Source organism: Vitis riparia, chromosome 13, assembly GCF_004353265.1.
Source record: "Vitis riparia cultivar Riparia Gloire de Montpellier isolate 1030 chromosome 13, EGFV_Vit.rip_1.0, whole genome shotgun sequence".
In the NCBI taxonomy this organism is placed as follows: Eukaryota; Viridiplantae; Streptophyta; class Magnoliopsida; order Vitales; family Vitaceae; genus Vitis; species Vitis riparia.
Window position 1 is genome coordinate 28,093,592 of NC_048443.1, and position 21,714 is coordinate 28,115,305.

Genomic DNA, 21,714 nt, shown 5'->3' on the forward strand with positions numbered 1-21,714 from the left:
TTAGAGCGGCAGCTACCATAGTAATTAATTCATCAATGGCCATATCACATATGTATCTAGTATGGTTAATTAAAAAGTTTTCTAGTAGAGGTGAGAGTTCAGATTGGTTAAACTATTGTGGATAATGAGGAAATGTTGAGACAAATTCCTGAAAACAGTATTCAATATGTCGATGCTCCTATGACTATTTATATGTATATTTTAAATTAATTCATAGAGGGCAGTGAAGACCAGTAGGAGTAGTACTGCTGTATTCAATATTATCTTCTTCTTCGTCTTAAGATCTTAGATCTGCAGAATGGGGTCTGGTCATGATCACCATCTTCCTCAGGAGAGTCTGAAAATCAAGGAGGAGGGTAGGTTCTTTTCAAGGCTTTTGTCCAAGGAAAGCTCCATGGCGAACTCATCTTACCGGGTTTTGTACTATGCGGGAGCCTCTGGTGCAGTTCCGTTCATGTGGGAGATTCAGCCTGGTACACCAAAGCACACATTGTCTGATACTTCTCTTATTCCTCCTCTCACACCTCCTCCTTCCCATCATTCAAATTCTAATAAGGCTGATCAGAAGTCCAGGCAAAGGCTTTCAAAACTCGGCTTTTTGTTCGCCTTCTTCCCAAGACTTTCTTTGAGGAAGGCGCTTGCCTCGCCATCATCATCGTCATCTTCATCATCTTCATGGTCCTCCATGGCATCATCAAACCCTTCGCGGTCTACTAATTCAGTACTGAAGTCAAATTTTCATGGAGGCTGCTGTTTCTTGGGTCGTCCCAAGTCCGGCCTCCATTTTGGTGTGGATGATGATGATGATCATGTTTTCCATTCGCCTACTTCGACTTTGCAATTTGGTGTCAGAAGTGGAGCTGCTTCCAGATTCAGTGGCAAAATCAAACCAAGGTACTGCTTAGAGAATTAAACCTATGTCATGTTGATTAATATTTGGTTAGTTATCAGTTTAGCATCAATTTCAGTTTGTTAATCACCTGGTGCAAATTAAAATGTACTGTATGTTCAAATATCTAGTTGATTAATAATATAGATCATTTTTATTATCAACCATCCATCTATCTTCGTACTGCTTCTCCATCAAATTGATCTCTTATGGTAAAAATTATGGCAAGGGGAATAATACATTAATAGTAAATAATGTGAAGATGCTTTAGGGCAAATTTAAGTTGAAGCTGCTGATTGAAAGCTAGGGCAATAATGGTGCCAACCCCCAACCCCTTTGGGCATGTGAAGGAGGAGGAGGGAGTATAAGAGTGAACATCTTTTTGCATTTGACAACTGGTATGTTCACATTTATATGTTGTGTTCGCATTGGAAGGGCCCTTAAATGCCATAGCTTGGAGGGTAATGCATTTACATAGGAAACTCATTATTAATGAGACCGACATTATTATCAAGACCAAATGCCGAAATTATGCGATTTCAATTATAGGAAAACCTTTTTGTCGGTAACTATACTCAAGTCCATCAGAATGATCTCGTTCATTATAACGAATCCCGATTATGAGATATGATAAAAGGATATCGAGACAACATTAATTTTGAATTACTATCTTGATGAAAGCATGTATATTATATGGCCAGTCAATTTCAAACCAAGAGGCCAAGAGCATTTGGTATGCAAATTATATAAATTCAATTACAGACTTTTTGATCCTATTTCTCCTCTATAGTTGATTTCTTTGGGACCACAAAAAAGCTTAAGTTATAATGAGATGCCTCCTTAGTGGTTGTTGAGATTTTGAGAAGGTACTCTTTGGAGAGCACAGTATAATCAAAATTGTAAGCTGTGTTCAAGGAGAATTATTAAGTACTTTTTATTGGCACCTAATGGTAGAGACAGTCGAGGGCTGAAGGTAATGGTTTATGGTATTAAAAAAAATAATTTTATCAGATTTTATTATAAAAAATATCAAAAAAATCAAATATAATTAATATAAAATAATTAAAATAAGTTAAATCAATTCGAAATGATATAAAAATAATTTACTAATTTTAAATTTATTTTTATATATATATTTTTTTTTTTTTTTTACATTTCTTTTTGGACCAAATATAACCTTAATATAAAAGGTATACACAGTGCCTAACCTTTATCAGGTAGGGTTAATCTGCCTTCTACAGCTCTTCCTATCCTTTCCTTGGTTTTTTAAGGTCTTTGTACCTTATACGATGTCATAGCAGCTAGATCGCTTCCTAGCAAATTTCACATGTTTAATTACTTTATTAATATTAATTAATAAACTTATGAGAGAAAATCAAGAGAGGAAGAGATGATACTTGTGATAGAAAATTGATGATCAATTAAAAGCTTTTGGCCAATGAGATCACGTGGGTCACCATTTTAGATTCAAAAAAGTGATTTCTTTTTAACTTAATTTTACTTTAAATGTTACTATTAAGTTATTAAATTAATTTACTAAGCGTCTTTTTAACATGGATGAATAATACTCCTAGATGTACAAAGATCAGGTCTTCGTTTGAAAAGTGTTTTAAAAAACAGTTACGAGAAAACTGCTCTCAAAAATTGCTTTTAAAAATTGTTTTATGATATTTTGTATATCAAAAGTTTATTTTGAAAACTTAAATTATTCTTAATCTATTTTCTATGTTTTTAAATAATTTATTTTTAATAATTCCTTGTATTCGTATAATTATTTTAAAAAATAATCATTAGAAAAAATAAAAATAAAAATTGAAAGTAATTAAAAGACGTTGTTAGGGAAAAGTGTTTTAAGAAACAATTACAAAACAGGGCTTGAGCCCCTTGCCATTGTGATTCAAACACCAGCCAGTGGCCTATGATGAAATGTCGCAAGGTGGGGGCAGCTGACGCTAAAATTGGGCTGCAAGGACCGTAGTAATCAAGTCTAGGGCTTTTGGGCAAAGCCCACCTCACAACTCACATAATTTTTCACCTAAAATGTGACAGCCCCATCTAATGTGGCGTACCTTCTAGGCTCACCATGCTTCACCCATGTCCGTCCCTTCTTTTAATCGGCGACGACCACATGTCTACCCTTACAATTGATAGATTCAAATTGGCTTTTAGTAATTTTCTGTTTTTTTTTTTTGGGTTTCTAAAAGTGAAGCCCATGTAAACAAATGATATTACTTGTATTTCTTACCAAGGTTGAAGTTAAGAGATCATCAAATTTATGGAAGGAATGTGATATTTTGAATCCCATATAAACAAAGGAAAGGTCTCAAGTAATAGGGACTTGTTTGGGTTTGGGTTCGGTCTTTGCTACCATCAAGAATGATATGTATAAATATTGTTTATTTTGAGTCTAACCCTTGCGATTTTAAAATACGATCATATACTTTATACAATTCAATTCTTATGGTTGTATTTAGTTTTTAAAAAGTATTAAAGAAGGATTAAAGCTCAATAGCTAATGAACTAATGAATAGTGGAGGTAGCTTGCTAGGTTAAGGAAAGGGTAAATGGAAAAGGATATTAAAGAAAATAATTTTCTCATTTTTTATTTATATATTATGACAAATATCAAAAGAAAATAAAATATAATTAAAATTAGTTAAAAATTTACTATTTTCAAATTATATCAAAAAATTAAAATAAATGAAATGAGTTTGAAATAATATATAAAACTAATTTATTAATTTTAGTTTTTTTTTTTCATTTTACTTTTTCTTTATATTTTCTTTTTCTTAAATTTTTTGGGAACTAAACATATCATATAGATATTATGAATTCTCCTCTAAGTGATATGATATCATTTTTACTTCTATTTCAAAGTCATAAAAGGGAAAAAAAAAAATTAAAAACATGTAGCATGTGCTTCACTTACCTGTGCCCTCAATCTAAAGGCTAGGGCTTGATCACAAGGGCTGAAGATGAGCCAGTAATTTTTGTCATGACTCAAGTTTGGAACTGTGGGGGTGCCTTGTTCCTTGGAACTCCTTCAATTATTGGCGCCATTGATGAGGATTAAACAAAATAAAATAACATGCGATCACTTGTAGCATATTTGGGAACTCTTTTGCACTAAACCAAGAAAATTGGAACCATTTTCTAGGCACCCACTCTTCTTTGTAAGTTGCATGTAGCCTTGCAATAGAAATTGATCCAATGCAATGAATTATATTATTATATTATATAGCTTGTTGAAGCTTTCAAATTTTGGCATCTAATATTTTCTAACATTGGTTAATTGTATGAAACAAGTCAATTGAGGTATTATTCCACCATGCATCTTCTTCCCCTAAATAAAAAATAGAAAAAAAAAAAAACCGCTTCCACCTCGAGATTAAAATCCTGATCGACAAAAAAAAAAAAAAAAAAAAAACAGAAAAATATATTTAATAACAAAAATACCAAAAATAATTTTTTTTAGTGCTTAAAAATAAAAAATGAGATGTTTTAGAAAACATATTTTAATTGTTTTTAAATATAAAAAATGATTAAAAATAAGATACTATCTATCAAAGTTATTTTAAATATATTTAAAAATATGAAAAATTGATTAAGGAGATTTTAGGTTTTGAAAAAAACTTTTGTTTTAAGAAACATGAAAAAATAATTTTTAAAAACTATTCTCAAAAATCATTTCCGAAAATTCTTCGGGAACTAATCCTGTTTTACACTAATTTGACCATTCCACCACTCCAAAGAGACAAAAAAAGGGAATTCTGAGGGATACATAAGACTAGGTAAATGACAGTTACACTAGGGCTACTGATGTCGATTAATTCCATGCATAATTTTGACCTTTGGTGGTTTGAAACGAATGTTGGTTTGGTACAAAGAGTTGCGACTTCGGCCACTTTTGAAGAGTACCATATGTAATTAAGGAGAAGTCCCTTATTCTTTTTAGGGTCTATCTAGGGTTTAATCATAGAGTACACCATGTTCTTGTTGTCATGAGTCATGACTGCATGTATTGATGGAGGGGACGTCTGGTTGGGGTTCTGGGTTTTGGTGCTACCAGTTGAGAGAGAGAGAGAGAGAGAGAGAGAGAGGAGTGAAAGCTCATAAAGAAGGTTAGGTTGGAGATGAGAGAACAACGGAGCGATCTATTAGCCTTAAAATCCGGGTCAAACAAGAATGGATGGTGCCATTTCCTTCCAATTTAAGCAAAATTCTTAGCAACAAATAGTTTAATCCTATATACTGTACCCTCCCCTCTTCCCCTTCCCCCCTTCCTCTCCCCCCTCCCTTTCACCACCCACCTTGAAATAACACCCCAAAATCTCACAACCAACCAATAATCCCACTCTTTCACTACTCATACATCAACCCCTTCCCCTGGTTCGGGGTTTTTTCCGCTTTAATTTCACCATCAAATGTAAACTCTACTACTAGTATGCTGCAGGCTGATATATACATTGTGCATGTGGGGTTGATATTTCTCATAATCTCAATTTGATTGAATGAATAAAGGAGTGAGAATTAAGAGGTTAGTGCACGAACTAGTTGAAAGTACAAAATTAATAATTAAGTAAACAACTTCCCACGAGATTCTTGAATTATAATACTTTCCATACATGAAAATATAGGTGAGATGTCTTACATGTCAGCACATGTGCATATTCCTCAATGTCCTTCATAACACACCAGGGTTACCATCCATAAAAGTTGTTAAACTTATCTTGAAGGTTGTCCAATCTTTTTCTTTGAACTTCAATGACAATACTGCAGTGCAATTCCAGTAAAATTAATCGGCTTTTCGGCGAGGGAGATTAATTTTGAAATGATGAGAATTAACATTGGGATATTCAGAAAAAATGGGCCATGATCACCATCTTTGAAGAAGGGATGGCGGTGTCTATACGGTGATGTTGATGCATATTTTAGTTTCATTTTCGGAACTAGATCCCAGATATGATCTTTTTAATGAAGGCGGGTTCTTGATATTGACAAGAAACTAACTCTTTTTGCTTCAGCAAGTACAGTTTATAATCATGAAAGAGAAAAGAAAAGGGAAAAAAAAGAAAAAAAAACTCCTCATTTCCAAAACCCCATTAATGGGTTGTTTAAGGTACTGCATTAGGGTTTAATTTAAGGACTAAATATAGATCTCTGCTGAGAAAGAGAACAAAGAAGGTAGACCCACATGCAGCCATGAAAGAGAGCATTGAGCAATCCAAGCCAAGATCAGATGGCAGCTACAGAAAGTCAACACATTTAAGGACTCACACGTGAGCAATATCAGTGGTAGAGCTGGCATTTAATTGTAGAACAACATAACTCTCTTTCCCTCTCTGATCTCTTTCTTTTATCTTCATTGATGATGATGATGAGTTTTTTTCTCTGCTAAGTATGATTTCTGTGAATCAATCCTCGTACGTCAGCCGCAGGTCCACCACATCACCAACAAACAAATGCAATTACCTTCTGATCATAACCCTTTAATTTTTATTTTTTTTGTTTCTTTTATATACAGTGGACCACTTTCCCTGTATATCTTGCCTTTTAAGCACTCTTTTCCCCCCCTATTATTTTTCCTTTCTTCTTCCCTTCAAACCCTCTCTCTTTCTCTCTCCCTCTCTCTCCCCCTCTCTCCCTCTTCATACCCAGAGAGCATGCCTGAATGTCAAGAGAAAGGTAAAAGACCAATACTCCTTCTGTGAACAGCAGAACCTCAAACTCTCCTTCCGTAATCATATTGGAAGTGCTAATCCTTTAGCAGTACTACTCTTGATTACTTGTGCTTTTTTACAGTAAAGATTGAATAAAAAGAGGAGCATTAGTTTTTTCCTGTTCTGATTCTTTTTCTTTGCCTAAATTTTCATTTACCCATGATCATTATGGCTGTTTATTTGATTTTATTCATTTTTGTTTTGGAATTTTTGGGCTGATAGGGAGAGATTTGATGAGATAGGCAAGAAGATCAAGAGAGAAACCGATGCCTTTACTCAGATGGGAAGAAGACACATGTTGGGGCCTCCCGGAACCCTGAACTCCATCACCCCTTGCGCTGCTTGTAAGCTCTTGAGAAGGAGGTGTGCCCAAGAATGCCCCTTTTCTCCCTACTTCTCTCCCCATGAACCCCAGAAGTTTGCTTCCGTTCACAAAGTCTTCGGCGCCAGCAACGTCTCCAAGATGCTCATGGTAGAACCCTAATTCTGTCTACCAGTAGTATTTCATGTTCTTGATTGATTGATAACTTCTCAAATCTTACACTGTTAAATTCAGGAAGTCCCGGAAAGCCAAAGAGCCGACGCCGCCAATAGTCTGGTTTATGAGGCCAATGTGCGGCTAAGAGATCCGGTCTATGGTTGCATGGGTGCAATTTCAGCTTTACAACAGCAAGTCCAATCTCTACAAGCTGAACTCAATGCAGTAAGGGCTGAGATACTAAAGTACAAATATAGAGAAGCCAATATCATTCCACCTTCACATATAGCTTTGCTTTCTTCCGGGGCTGTTTCAGTAGCTGCACCACCACCAGCACAGCCACCAGCACAGGCCCCACGGCCGCCGCCTCCACCTCCTCCTATTCCTCTTCCTCTTCCTCTTCCTCCTAACTCCTCTTCCTCCATGTACACCCAACCGTCGAGCTCCGCCGACTATAGCACCATCTCAAGTGAAAATGTCTCCTACTTCGGTTAAATCTCTAGACTGAAAATTCCCATTTAATTTTGTTTATTATGAATCAATATCTGCAATAAAAATGAGTAAGAGAATATTGGAATATTGCTTTGGGGGTTTGGTTATTAGCTTTCCCATTACTGTCTTAATCCATATTTCAAAGTCCATAAATATAAATATTTTCTCTTGATATTGTTGGTTGATATGTTTCTTTCCTCCCCATTTACATCCATGTTTTCCTTCTTGAATTGCCACTATATTGGGAAAAATCTTTAAGAGATGTAATTCAAAAAGAAAAGAATATGATCTGGTTCCAACCTGTTAAGTCAATTTTTCCTTGATTAGTTTCCTTTTCTATGAAACTGGCAACAATTGTCTCTCCTCCGAGTTCTCCGGTGGTACCGGGAGTGGATTCGCACAAGGAGTCAGTCAGTACTTTAGAGGGTGTTTGCCCATGAAGGGTCTGAAATGGGGGAGACAAAAAAAGGTATGGCTATGATGTATTCTCCTTATATATTTAGGGTTAGAAACTTCTGAGGAATTTGGTCATATTTGGAAAGCATGCAACACATTACTTCTAGAATCCAAGATCAGTGGTACTGTCTTCATTTTTGTTCAATTTTTAGGATCAGTTGATTCTACTTTTTCATGTATGTACTTAACTAGTTAATTGGTAGAGTTTCAGAGGGCAGATGGTACTTGATCTCTCTTATTCTGGAAAAAAAATGACCATGAGGAGGTTCAACGTGTAATTCTAATTATAATATTCAAGAAGATTAACACATAATCCATTGGTTTAGACTAATTGCTTCATTAATTATCAAAATGTTAGTCAATTTTCTAAGCCTAGGCATTGCCAATGTTTACCTTCCTTTTCCCTCACTTATATACAAAGTCTATGCTAGACATGTGCATATGATAATACCCTACCACCTTGTGTTTGAACTTTTAAGCAAAAATTCCCAGCCAAATTGTAGGCCTTCATCCTATGCTACCTACCCACAACACAACACAACATATCATATGAGATGCTTGAGAGATTGTACTAGAATTCAGCAAGCTTGTATAGGGTTTTTTCTTTTTGGCTGTGGAAATGGGTGTTGATTAATGGAGCTAATGCTCCAAGTTAAAAAGTACTGCAAACAAATTAACATGGAGCTATCGTCTTGCTATATAGTGAAGCTAAGGCATTGTATGGAGTATATACATGTACTGTTAGATGGTCAATGGCCCTGCCAGCTAGTACAATTATTTTTCTAAGTGTTGAGGTTTCCTTTGCGTGTGGAGTTCCACCTGAGTTGGAAGGGGGGGAAATACATTTGAACATTTCAATTATTTAAACAAGAAAGTTATGGGGAGCTTCATTCCCCCCTTCACTATCTCCCATCTTTTCTTTTGTTTTTATTATAGACTTCTCCATTATATTTATGTTTCCGTCACACTTCCTTGTCGACCCTTGAAACCATGGAGATGTGATGGAATTTGGTCTCATGTCGTGGTTGCTTGAAATAGTGGCATCTTATCTGCCTTGTCTTCATACAACTCCCTTCCAAGTATTTCTTTATTGAAAAACAACATCCTTTGACATGTATAACAAGTCTAAATTCATTACATCTTCCTTCCCCTTTCCCACCGCAATCTAATTTTTCAGTCTCATTTTCTCGAGAAAAGGCCAGGTTAAGAATTGCAAATGAATTAGAAAGAATCAAGCTAATTAAGCTAGCTAGCTTCATTTAATTCATGTGGGTACTGTTGAGACTATCCATGCATGTGAATGGTTGAGTCCCTAGGTTTAGATTATCTACCAAAATTCATACATATCATAAGAACTCGGTTAATAATGTGACGTGCATCGCCTACTTTAACCAAAAAAATGAAATAAAGCGTACTTATGTATTGAAAATTAATCACATAGAGATGACTGACCGAAACATTTGATTAATCGTTTGTTTGTCAACCCTTAGTAATTAATCATTAATATAACTCAGATATTTTGTATGGTCAGTGTGATTTCGCTATCTGTCCTTAGAGCCAGATGCCTCTTCTTAAACTTTCCCATATGGTAATTTTCTCAGGTCCCTACAAAATTGATAGAATTTCCACTTGATGGAGTACTCTTCCTCCTCTTCTCTCTTCATGTTTAATGATTTTCAGACCTAGAAGCACTTCCTCTCTTGGCTTGTACAGCTATATAAGCACCTACTCCAAACACAACCCCAGTTGCATCCGTTATTAATATTCAATTATGAAGAGAAACCCATCTTCATTTAGGCTTGACAGATTGGCATTTGAGGACTAACTACACTGAATTTAAAGGAAAAAAAGGAAAATCATAGACATGACCTTGGAAAATTGAAGAACATGTCTGTTTTTTTTTCCTTGACTACCATGGCATTTATGTGGGGGCTGACAACTTCTGAAGGATTAGGATGTCAGAAGCAGATTAAACAACTCCTTAAGGGCTTTTCAAGCAATACTAAATTGTGTGATTCTCAGAGCTAATGAGAAACATATCCATCAAAGATTCCATAATTGATTCATTCAAAATTGAAATGTATTTAAGTATTTCCACAAGGGGCAAACCCTAAGATATGAAGGTCTCCTACTGCAGAGAAATTCCCAAGAAAATCATTTGTTTTTCTTCCACATGAAACTCTCTAGCATACTTGGGTTATAATAATTCCCTTGCTGTGCCCAAAGGAAAAAACTAATCATCAACTTGGGCTATAAAAATTCTCTATATTCAGAATTTTAAATTATCATGGGCTTTTAGTTGATGTTACATTCATCTTATAGGTTAGTTAGGATTGGAATCACAAAATCCTTTGTGAAAAAATATTTACATTTTGTGTTATTGAATTTATATTAGAGTTAAAAAGAATTAATCATCTTCCGTCAACTTTGTTAGGGAAAATTTGGGTTAGATGATCATGGGGGCGTTAGGGACTTAGAATAAGGACAAATAAGCCCAGCCCATCAAAATTGGGCCGGTTTGGGATGGTTTTTGGATTTATGCTACAGCCCAAACGAATTGAAGCCCATCACTTTATGGGTCATGTTCATCTGAGATCCATCTGCTTAAAGATTATTGGGCCTATCAGCCATTTGGGCCATTTGGTCCATTGCGTGAACCTGAAATAGTGAAAGTTAAAGCCCAGCATGGAGGAAGCCTGAGGTGGCCCACCTAAAGTTTTTTCACAAAATCCAATGGAAGCCCACCTCGGTCGCAAAAAAAGAAAAAGAAAAAGAAAAGAATTAATGATTAAATTTGATTAAAAGTAATATAATTAACAAAATTTTAAAAGATGAGAAATTTGAAGAGGATTTCCACTCAGCTCACCTCTTGAAATTTCGAGCTTAATTCTTTTCAACAATAAAATTTTGTTTGGATGTCAAAATAGTTTTTCCACTTATTCTCCATAAATTTTAGATACATTTATATAGAATGTAAATATCATTAAATATTAGTCATTTTTTCAATTATAATTCAAAATTATTTTATAAAACACAACAAAAAACACATTGATTTAAGAGTCCATTATTCTAATTTATTCTCTAATAAAGTTACTGCACATACACGTAAAATGCATAAGTTTATTAAGGATCTGTTTAACCATATTTTTTTAAACCTATTTTTAAAAACTAATTTTTATTCTTTAACTTAAAAATAATTTTTAAAAATTAATAAAAATAAATTTTACGTTATTTTTTAAAAATTATTTTATATTTTACTTGGTTTTTTTAAATTGTTTTAAAAGAACAACAGTCAAACAATATTAAAAAATTTTAAAAATAGTTTTTTGTTTATGTTTTTAAATTATAGAGCCAAACATACTCTAAGTAATCTCTATATTTTTAGTTATTGTTTAAAATATATTACAAAACATAACTCAAAATATCTTAATTTGTTTTCAAATTTTATTTTTTATTAAAATTTTATCAAAGTAAAAACAAAAAAAAAAACTGTACTCAAGCACCATATTCAAACAGAAAAGTATTCCATATGCTATTTTTTTTCTTTTCTTTTTTTATATTATTATTGGAAAATGTCCAAGAAAAGTACACATCAAGTGTTCTTCCCAAGGATGGTGATACAAAGGGACGACAACAAGAACACACTACATATATTTCAAATAAAAAGTCTCAGTCACAAGAAAAAACTGCAACCATCAATTCACCCTTCTGCAGTTCTTCCTAATCTCTCCATTTGATCCAGTGAGTGGGCTGATATCTCCCATCTTGATCATCCCTGCTACAAAATCATCATTGAAGTTGCTCCGGCTGTTGCTGTACTTTCTCACTATAGAATCAGTGGAACCCCCATTGAACAGCTGCTGATCAGAGTGGAGAAGTCCTTTCTTCTTGATCAGGTTCTTGTAGTAGTTGTTCTCAAAAGCTGTAGGAGTTTGAAGATCCAGAGGGGCCAAGTTGTTGTCCCCTGAGCCACTGGCTCTTGGGCAGTTGCTCTGCCTTGTTTTAGCGAAGGAATTATCGATGTTTGTCTCATTGTATATGCGAGCCCTGAAGGATGTGCACCTTGCTTGCCCAATTGTGTGTGAGCCTGGTTGTATTCCACCATTGTTGGATCTTTTCTTATTAGTACTTTCTTAGGAAAAACTTCGGGAAAATAGGAAGTAGGGAAAGGGCTGCATACCAGCTAAGGCAACCAAGTCCCTGGTTGAGAGGCCAAGAGCTTGGAATCTAGAGATTAGTTGGTTCAGGTTTGAAGTTGGAGGAGGGATGCTGTTGTTTGCAGCAGCCTGGCTTGCGGTCCGGGCGTCTCTTCGCCCAAGTTTTACGTTCCAGCTAGGCCCTCCAAGCTGCAGAAGGCCATTACAAGAAAAGCACATGTTCAATGGGAAGTAAGCTCGATTCTGAAAAATGATGGAAATGATCAGAAGGGCGAGACTTACAATGACTACAGAGTCTCTAGCAGCAATGGCCAGAACATCAGCACACGAGACCACACCTGGGCAGGACTTCTCAACTTTGGATTTTATATCATCAACCACATCGAATCCCCTTACGGAATTTGCATTTGGAGCTGCATTCTTCTCTCCTATGAAGGAGGATGTGTCGTCTAGAAGTACCGAGCCATCACATCCCTGTCATGAATCATCAAGAAAACCCCATGAAGAAAGTACAATACATGTAAGTTTCAAAAATGGGAAACGGAAATGAGGAATATGTAGAGCACATGCAAAGCAAGCCTATTTTGTGAAGAGCTTTAAGACATGTAGCATGGCTCTCTAGTCTCTATAGGTTGGTGTAGAACCACCTTGGAAATGGCCTAAACCCGATACTAAAAAACACTCCTGATGTGGATTTTGTTGCCTTGTGTTAGGCCATATGATTTATATAAGGTCATTATTATTGTTATTATAGCAACCTTAATAGAAGCTTATATAAAGTGCAGGCACTAGACTAGTATCAAAGAGAGTTACATTAACAAAGCAATCATGGAAGAAAAGGCGTAGGAGCGAGGCTCCCATCCGGGCTTCTTTTGCTATTGCAGACTTCACTGCAGACTTCACAGTGGGGAAGAGCTTTGGACAAGATTGGGAGTAGTAATTGGTTGAAAGTTGAGCAGTGGAGCTGCCCAAGAAGAGAATTAGGAGAGCCATAGTCACAACGGCCATGTAAGAAGAGGGGGAAGCCATTGGTTAGTGAATGTAAATATGATACTAGTATTGTGAAACGTGCCTTGAGAACAAAGTGTGGAGAAGCAGGGCATTTTATAGGGTAAAAAAGAGTGCTTCTCACGGCATTTGCCTCGGCAGGTGACCTAACCAAAAAGACTTGACTCCAAGGCATGCATGTCCACATTTCAAAGAACAGAAGACGGAAAAACCGAGAAAAATTTAAAGAGACATTACTCAAGTTTGAAAAGAATCCATGTACGAACTTTCAGTAAAAGCTACATTATCCATTCACATCTTCAGTATTGATGGAAGATTCCATATTTTCTTAATCATTTGTTGAATTTTAATTGAGCTAAGTCAAATTTGTGGACAATACGACACTAGCGAGTGTGTCCAAAACCATGTACTCAAAAATTGTTAAAAAACATCGATAGTAGTTGGTAAAGGAAATTTTAAGAAAGCAGTTGTTTGGAAAGTTCAGCTGCATAGCTTTTAACAGAATGATATTGACTTGAAGTTTCCCTGCAGAGACATGTAATGTGGTAGGTGACAATTTGTCAAGAATCGGACCCATTAAAGGACATTAATCTTATGATTTGGTGAAGGCCAGACCTGCAGATAATGACTATGGTAGGAAAAAAAAAAAAGCAAGCAAATTTGACTCTAAACAGAATCATAAATGAAAAGGCGCAACTTTAGCATTCTTGTTTGGTGTATGTTTGAATCAGAAAAAGTAGAATTTTCTGGTGGGCTTTTGTTTTTCAGTTTCAATTTTCAAAAAATTCCATTAACTCTGGTCCTGCATACCATTCTCCATTCTGATCTTAGTGTCCACCAGCATGCCCTTGATGGTAGCCCAAGTCAGGACTGCACTTTCTCATGTCGGTCCTAGCCGATCGTGCCACGTTTATATGCATGGAAGAAGCATCCAATAATTTAGACTGCCATGATGCGTGTAGTTGGTAGTTGATGGTGCCAAATTTTGTATTTCTATTTGAATTTTGCTGTGATAATGAGGGCTCTGAAGAAATGAAAGTACCCCGTATGATGTTCAAATGGCCTAACAGTAATCTTTCAGCCAATGTCTTAGAGTCTTGACCAAGTGTTTATTAAAGGAAATAACTTTTATCTTTTCTTGCTTTCTGCAGACAAGCTTTTGCAGAAAGTGAAAGTATGATTCAATAAAAAAAATTGGGATTCAAGATCCTTGATGGTTGTTCAATCAGACTGTTGTGACCTGTTGCCTAACCCGAAAAAAGAAATTATTCAATGACAACTACTTAAAAGTGAGTCTCCATAAGAAGGATTAAGAGAAGACTGTAGAGTAAATGATATGAATCATTCAAAGATAACAAGAAGACTAGCAGCATAATTTTTATGTATTTGTAATATCTATTGACTAAGCCAAATGATAGTGATTGTGTTATTACTGTGATGGCACGATACACAGAAAAGGGTATCTGGATAAACCATATCCATATCAAAAAAAAAAAAGGAAAGAAAGGTTTCTCAGTGGCCATCATCTGGTACTGGGGGGGGGGGAGTCATTTGTCTTCTTGTATGGGGAAAAGAACTCAGTGGCCCTAGGCCCAAGCATGGACCTTCCACTAAATCAGCATGTGGGGAAGAATGTGCAAAGTTTCAGAGCTTCTGCCCTGTCCTGATTTTTTTATTTAATGGAGCCATTGTAATCTACTTAGACAGACCAATGAGTCAGCACACCAATGGGGCTAGGATGCTGAAGAAATTTGTGGCAGGGGACGATTCAAATGACTTGTTAGAACTATTCAGTTAATCAAACAGTACATGAACTTTGCTTCAATGGTCATTCCAACTCTTGTTGGTGACATGAGGGGTCCATTCTCAGAAAAGTAAACTGAAAAAAGAAGCTGTTAAATGACTAAATGAGCCTTAAATTTCTTTTTGGTAGGTAAGCTACTGAAGAAATTTTGGCATGAAAGGATAACATGTTCTCGTTGTTGTTATAATAGGATGATTAACAGATGGGCAGGCCTGATCTTACAAAACAATTATGCAGTGTCTTAGCTTTGGCCTTGTAGTTGAACGACAACATCACTACTATAAAAAATTCTCAAAAAAAGAAAAAAGAAAAAATCACCGGTTGAGAACTGAGAGAATTATATAATACTGGATGAGAATGTCTTATATGTTGATCATTTTCAGACCAGAAGAGTGTTCCCTGTTAACTAATGTGATCTAGGCTTGCTTTCAGAACTGTATGATGCTTATTTTTAACTACTTTGGTTTCTAACAGATCGATATAGGTTTAGTAATAAGCATGTTTCTAAACTTTAAACATCCAAATGCCCTTTTTTTCTCCCTTGGAGAAGTACTTCTAAGTTTGGTTCGAAGGCAACCATGGATTATAACCCTTGTCCATGAACCAGGTCTCTAGTACAATACCAGGAGACTTTACATCATTTTATTTTCTTCCTTTTAGATAGAGTGAAAGCTGCACTTTCCCACAAGTACAAGTCTTTTATGAACTTTCCCTCAAAAAGAATCTCCTAGTGCTACCAGAGACTAGATGCTCCAATAAAATTTTCATTCCATAAGTAGTTACACAAGCTCAAACCCGGGTATCTCCTTTGTATTTTGATGATTTTGATAATAGAGTATGAGAAAAAAAATTTAAATTTGAGTGTTACGCAAGTAGAAATGACTGCATCACTCCACGAGCTCTTCATTTTGCACTAAAGTTAATGGTGATAATAATCTGAACTAGAGCCTTATTAGATGATGATCAAAGTTATGATACATTCTTGCATAGTAGATATTACACAACTGAGCAAAACAAGCAATCAAAGGCATTAAGTGTTGTACTCAATGTTACAAAGAAAATCAAGCTTATAGGCTCTTCCACAGCCCTGGAATTTCTTCATACTTGTATAGCTAGAGGGGATGTGTCCAAGGCTTTGCTTTCCACTTGAACACCATCCGCATACACTTCTATGTTTTCCCTTTTGTAAATATACTTACTTGATGCCCAAAGAAAAGCCCCTAAATTGAGGGCAGATATGACCAAAAGGAATCCATAGTAGTAATCCAAGTGAGTGTCATTCAGGTTTTTCCCAATCCAACTCTTCCCACCTCCTCTCCTTGTGATTTTGTCCACCACTGTCACTAAAAAGCTGTTCAAGAAGTTCCCAACACCTATCCCACTTGTGAAGAATGTAGTACCAAGGCTCTGCATGTCTTCTGGAGATTGATCATAGAAGAACTCCAGCAATCCAATGGCGTTAAACACGTCTCCAATCCCTATCAGAACATATTGGGGCAGTAGCCAAAATATGCTCATGGGGACAACTTCTTTAGGCCCTACAACTTGGTGAATTCTTATGACATGCATCCTCCTGAGCTCCACACCATAGGCGATTGCAACAGCTATAACTTGGAGCATAAATCCTATGCCAATCCTTTGAAGCAATGTGATTCCCCTAGGATTCCCAGTTTTACGACGCATGAGAGGCACAAAGTAGCGGTCATACATTGGCACAGAGAGGAGCATGGAGAGGGTAACAAAGCTCCCTAGGGAGGCTGCTGGAATTTGGAAGCTTGAGCCAAGGTGCCGGTCCAAAGTGGTACCCTGTTTGACAAACAGAGTGTTGATTTGTGCCCAGATGGTACTAGGGATTAGAGTTACTAGCCATATCATGATCATCCCAAAAACAAGCTTGGTTCCTTCCACTTGAGTCACTGTGCAGGGGGGCCTTGTGGTACCCATGTTGCCTTCTTTTATTGCAGCCTTGTCCAGGAAACTGAGGACAAAATGTCAAATTGTCTTCAGTTAGTTCCATAATGTGGTATGACTTAATTGCCTTAGCATTTATCAATACAATTAACAGCTACCTGCACTGCAAGCACAGGTGGTTGATTACAAGTCTGCCACTTTTCCATGTATAAGGTCAATGGTTTACTATCAAGTAGACAAAATACAGTTGACATCAATTTTAAAGGAGCCCATTACTAGGGCTACCTTTTAATTGAAAATGGTATCTTGTCCAATGATCCTCCAATTTTCCTGTGTCCAACAATGGCAATCATTCCATAACCTGTTCACCTAATCAACAGGACTCCTACATTATGTCTTACCTAATGAAAAGACTTCATCCAGTGATTGTAGTGTTATTTCCTATGGAAGCTATGCTTTGTTTGCACATGCATTAACCCCATGTTTCTGATTTAGAAATGGATCAATTTGGTTGCCCAGTAGAAAGTGATTGTAGTTAGATATGGGCCCAATCTGGAATTGAATAGACACTGATTTCTAGCAATGCTGCACTATCATGTGCAGAACCATTATACAAAGGAAAATTAGAGTAAATGATTGTGATAATGTTGTCTTCTATGGCCATCTACCCTGCAATATCTTATACCATAATGCTAAGTATACAGGAAGGACATGGTGGTGCTCTTTAATGATTTGTTTGATGTTGAAGTAGTGGTGGGGTTCACCATTCCAATGTGACACTTCCTGTGCTCGGAACAACTTGTCTACAAAGATTGTGACCATTCATTTAACAGGACTGAAAGGAGTACTCCAAACAGTGCACATGCAAAGAATTTATGAATGAATGGCTATCAATCATCCTAAAGGCACCACTTTTGCCTTTGGCATAGGAGATTTCCTAGTTATGCACATGAAATGGGAGGTCCCCTCTCACCTGCCCTTGCCCCAAGATGTGTTAAAAGGACAATGGAATCCTCATCAGGTCCTAGCTGACCATGTTCTTAGATTCCCATCTCTAAAAGAATGGAATCATCCTATGTCACAAGATATATAACAAAGTTGTAATCACCCTTATGTGTGATGAATTAAGCTTGTATCTGTCAGACTCATAAATGGAATGATCCTTATGGCAAGTAGTAGTAGTAATAGTAAGGGTAGCAGTGCTCACCTGAAAGTTGGGGTGTGATGGACTTGCCTTTTCCCACTACTACTGTAATGCTGCAGCTCAAGTTCATGAAGCTCAGATGGCTGTGTAGGCAGCGTAAGCTTCCTATTTTTGAAGGCTGCAATGGGGACTCTAATTAGGTCTCTTGCAGGGCTTTTACTCTTCCTAACTTTGTGCCTGTATATTGGGGTCCCTATGTAGAATATGAAGAGCGATAGTAGAAGACCAACTGTAGGGATACCATATCCTAATCCCCATCCCAGGTTCTCTTGTATGTACACAAGGCCAAGCGTTGCAAATAAAGCGCCTAAAAAGGAACTGAACATCCACCAGTTGAAGAATGAGACCTTGAGCTCTTTCTCCTTGGCATTGAAATCGTCAAATTGATCCGCGCCAAAGGTGGATATGTTGGGCTTTGTTCCACCTGAGCCAACAGCTATGATGTAGAGAGCCGAGTAGAAGAACGCTATTTGGGAAGTAGAAGCCTTGTTGCAGACTCCATTTGCACAATTTGGTTTCAAGAATTTAAGTGAAACTGCCATTGTTAGAAGCACCATCCCCTGTTGAGATGACATTTAAGTGAGTTTCTTGGGAAATGCCCAGAAATTAGAACTTGAAAAAACCTCAAAGTAAAGCTAGTAGGAAAGAAATTCTTTTACTGGGCACCATTGTTCATCATAGAAGTACATGCAAGTTAAACCTTACAAGTAAAACAAAGCAGAAAAAATGCTTAAGAATATATTCTTCTTTGTAGAAAATTGAAAGAAATCATGCATCAACCTTTAACATGATATGAAATCTCTTTTTCTCTTAATATTTCAATTTATCTTGCTTCTTGTTTTTATCAACGGCTACAAAAATTCGTGTCATCTTCAATCAGTTGAAGTTCGTTGTCCATACACTTAAGAGCATCAAAACATATTTTTCTCGGTATTAAATTTAAAGTAGATGTGATAACAAATATGTGGGCCTAATACAATCCCTAAGCTTCTGGTGAGGCCAAGTTGCACGTCCTATTAAAGAGAAGAACAAAAAAGAAGAGAAAACAAATATCAAACTGGCCATTGGTCCCACAATCAGAAACAATCAAATTTATTGGCCTTCGACAGTAGGTGATGTAAATGTGGTCCTAATTAACAAGTGGGTTTACATATATTGGAAGCTAAAGGCAGTGTGGGAAAATCGAATCCTATAAAATATTCACCTTCAATTTATGGCCTAGTTGCAGATGACACTTTGTTTAATACAGAGATTAAAGTAGATGCTTAGTGGAGAGGTCATGATTTACCAGGACATAAATGAGGGATGATACAGTGAAAGTCCAGAACCGGCCCAGGTAGGAATCTGCTATGTAGGCTCCAAGGATTGGTGTCATCCACACCGATCCTGACCAGTTGTTTACATTCCTCACAGAGGAAACATTGTCTTCATGAAGTTGTGTAGTCAAGTAAACTACTAAATTGGAGGCTACTCCATAGAAGGCCATCCTTTCAAATGCTTCATAGCCTGCAAAAGTGATGAGTTTTAGTAGGAAGATATGGACATGTTTGTAAGTTCATAGCTACCTTACAAAGAACACTTCCTAAAAAGAAAAAGGAGAAAAAAAAAAAAAAACCTCCAAGAGAAATTAAACTTGTTTAATTTAGATCGAAAACTTTGAAAAAGTTGGTCACTCTTCTGGAAAATGAAGAAACACAGAGAAAAGCAACCTCAAAAGGAAAAGATGGTTACCAACAAGAAAAGCACAAGCCCTCCATTTCCCAGTCTTGGAGGCGATCACTGGGCGGCCTTGGAGATCAACAGTGCCATCTTGGGTGTAACCTTTGGCTTCCATCAGAGAAAAATGTATAGGAGAGTCTGATGGAAGAGGAGAGGAAATGGAGAATGAAAGCAAAAGATAATTTGGGAAGTGGAGCTGAAACCTTCAGTATAAATAGGCAAAGGTGTTACTGTGCTGGCCAAAAAAAAAAAAAAAACCAAAAACCAAAAAAAAGAAAAGAAAAAAAGAAGAAGAATTTAAGTGGTTTACTGCCATAATAGCCCATTTTTATGATAGAATTTGAGGGCCATGACCAGTATGTGTGGAGCCACAATAATGATCCTGTAGTGTTAGTACTTCTTCTGTGCCATATCAGTAAAGTCATATATATATATGTGTGTGATTCACAACCCCAAATTGACTGCACCACATGTGCAACTAGCTAGTCTGACCCTTTCCCATAAGGACTTATTGGTTAGGGCTTCAACCTCCAGTTCACACTGTTCATTATTCTTCTACCATTAACAATCGGCACCTTTGGGGTAATCCCACATAGTAATCATGCATCAATGTCGGCACAAGGGCCTTAATTCTTTTAGCCCTATAAGAGAAACAGGCTAAAAGAAAACTACCAGTACTACTGCAGTAATGTGATAAGGCACTCAAGGCCTTGGAACAGGTGAAAATCTCATTGGAGGAAAAGGCAAAAATCTCATCAGAAATGATGGAAAGTGGATAGGAAGGTACAACCAATTATGAACATAGGCTTAGCAGCCACAATCCACCAAGTAGTTTTAGTCAAGAAATGGATCAATACCGGCTCACTTCTTAGTTATCAGGATTCCTGCTCCGTTGGCTTCAACTGTTTCAAGACCATAAAGTTACCATACCATGTTGGGACAGGAGGTTTTTGTGAGAGCATCAGTGTGAAAACTCAGCAGTTTTCATAAACAAAATGTCAACACAAATATCCTAACGACATGGAAAACATGCTCTACTTGCAGGGCCCCAGCGTGGGTGCTTCATCCACCTAAGGGTGGAGAGATTAGTCTCCCCATCTTCAGATTGTGACTCCCACTCACTTTCTCCCATATTTTTTTTTTCAGTTTGTGTGAGGAAGGTTCTTACTTCGATTATTAGCTTGTGTAACAAACCTCAGTTTGGCACAATCTCAAGAGGTTAGTAGCTGGTTCTGGACAAACAATTAGAAGTTCAGTTCCATGCTTAACTTGGCTTTGTCGGCTGGGAATTGCTATCTATATATGCTTCGAATTCTCAAAAACGTTTTACACGAGGGAAATGCGAAATATGACGACTACAAGAAACATGATATGCTGCCGAAGTTTTTGGAGGCAAGCTTGGACAAGATCACTCTCCAGACCATTCAAAAGGGATCTTTGAGACGAAGCCCAATTTCATAAGAACTTAATTGGATTGGAATTTGAGTGTTGATGTATTAGATTAGGTTGGTGATTTATTCCATTGTTAATGTATTGAACTGATGTATCATATTTTCGAGGGCCTTACTAGTTAGAATCGATTGAAAATCGATTCAATTTAGAGGTACCTATGTATTGGACGTGTTAGAACTTGATGAATGACTATTAAATATGTACTGGGTGAAATTTCATAGAGAATATTGAAAAACAAAGCCAGATGTGTGAAATGGAGCTTGAACATTTGAACCTCACTCATGAGACATTTGAACGTCAGTTAGCCATGGGATGTTTAAATATCCATGGAACATTCAAATTAATGTCCCTAGCATTTCAACATCCTTTACATGGATGCCCAAATGTTGGCTCCATTTTTTCGATTTTAAATTCTTGACTTTTG

The 21,714-nt window shown here is 36.6% G+C and overlaps 4 protein-coding genes across 4 annotated transcripts; 2 read left to right on the forward strand and 2 right to left on the reverse strand.

The window, feature by feature from the left end:
* Positions 1-1,053, forward strand: LOC117928970. The gene has a single exon (XM_034849131.1). It carries the CDS (start codon positions 299-301, stop codon positions 911-913), a length of 615 nt encoding a protein of 204 aa, XP_034705022.1. The 5' UTR covers positions 1-298; the 3' UTR covers positions 914-1,053.
* A 5,408-nt stretch (positions 1,054-6,461) lies between these two features.
* Positions 6,462-7,753, forward strand: LOC117928564 (LOB domain-containing protein 15). Its single transcript, XM_034848471.1, has 3 exons — positions 6,462-6,574; positions 6,832-7,081; positions 7,166-7,753. The coding sequence occupies exons 1-3, from the start codon at positions 6,561-6,563 to the stop codon at positions 7,580-7,582; spliced, it is 681 nt and encodes a 226-aa protein (XP_034704362.1). The 5' UTR covers positions 6,462-6,560; the 3' UTR covers positions 7,583-7,753.
* Positions 7,754-11,540: 3,787 nt separating this feature from the next.
* On the reverse strand, positions 11,541-13,257 carry LOC117928563 (peroxidase 4-like). The gene is made up of 4 exons (XM_034848470.1): positions 13,006-13,257; positions 12,475-12,666; positions 12,216-12,381; positions 11,541-12,122 (listed from the first exon to the last, which is right to left on the reverse strand). The coding sequence occupies exons 1-4, from the start codon at positions 13,219-13,221 to the stop codon at positions 11,731-11,733; spliced, it is 966 nt and encodes a 321-aa protein (XP_034704361.1). The 5' UTR covers positions 13,222-13,257; the 3' UTR covers positions 11,541-11,730.
* Positions 13,258-15,923: 2,666 nt separating this feature from the next.
* LOC117928562 (protein NRT1/ PTR FAMILY 5.1) lies at positions 15,924-20,204 on the reverse strand. The gene is made up of 5 exons (XM_034848469.1): positions 20,149-20,204; positions 19,851-20,041; positions 19,408-19,625; positions 18,123-18,679; positions 15,924-16,982 (listed from the first exon to the last, which is right to left on the reverse strand). Exons 1-5 carry the CDS (start codon positions 20,187-20,189, stop codon positions 16,103-16,105), a joined length of 1,887 nt encoding a protein of 628 aa, XP_034704360.1. The 5' UTR covers positions 20,190-20,204; the 3' UTR covers positions 15,924-16,102.
* Between the last annotated feature and the right edge of the window lie 1,510 nt (positions 20,205-21,714).

Coding starts and splice junctions, on each gene's coding strand:
- LOC117928970 (XM_034849131.1), top strand. CDS start 299: ATGGGGTCTGGTCATGATCACCATCTTCCTCAGGAGAGTCTGAAAATC.
- LOC117928564 (XM_034848471.1), top strand. Junction 7,082..7,165: donor ACGTCTCCAAGATGCTCATG/GTAGAACCCTAA, acceptor TGTTAAATTCAG/GAAGTCCCGGAAAGCCAAAG.
- LOC117928563 (XM_034848470.1), bottom strand. CDS start 13,221: ATGGCTTCCCCCTCTTCTTACATGGCCGTTGTGACTATGGCTCTCCTA. Junction 12,382..12,474: donor CTAGAGACTCTGTAGTCATT/GTAAGTCTCGCC, acceptor GGCCTTCTGCAG/CTTGGAGGGCCTAGCTGGAA. Junction 12,123..12,215: donor GGACTTGGTTGCCTTAGCTG/GTATGCAGCCCT, acceptor GAATACAACCAG/GCTCACACACAATTGGGCAA.
- LOC117928562 (XM_034848469.1), bottom strand. CDS start 20,189: ATGGCCCTCAAATTCTATCATAAAAATGGGCTATTATGGCA. Junction 18,680..19,407: donor CATCCCTCATTTATGTCCTG/GTAAATCATGAC, acceptor TCATCTCAACAG/GGGATGGTGCTTCTAACAAT. Junction 16,983..18,122: donor CATCACACCCCAACTTTCAG/GTGAGCACTGCT, acceptor TTTTGTCCTCAG/TTTCCTGGACAAGGCTGCAA.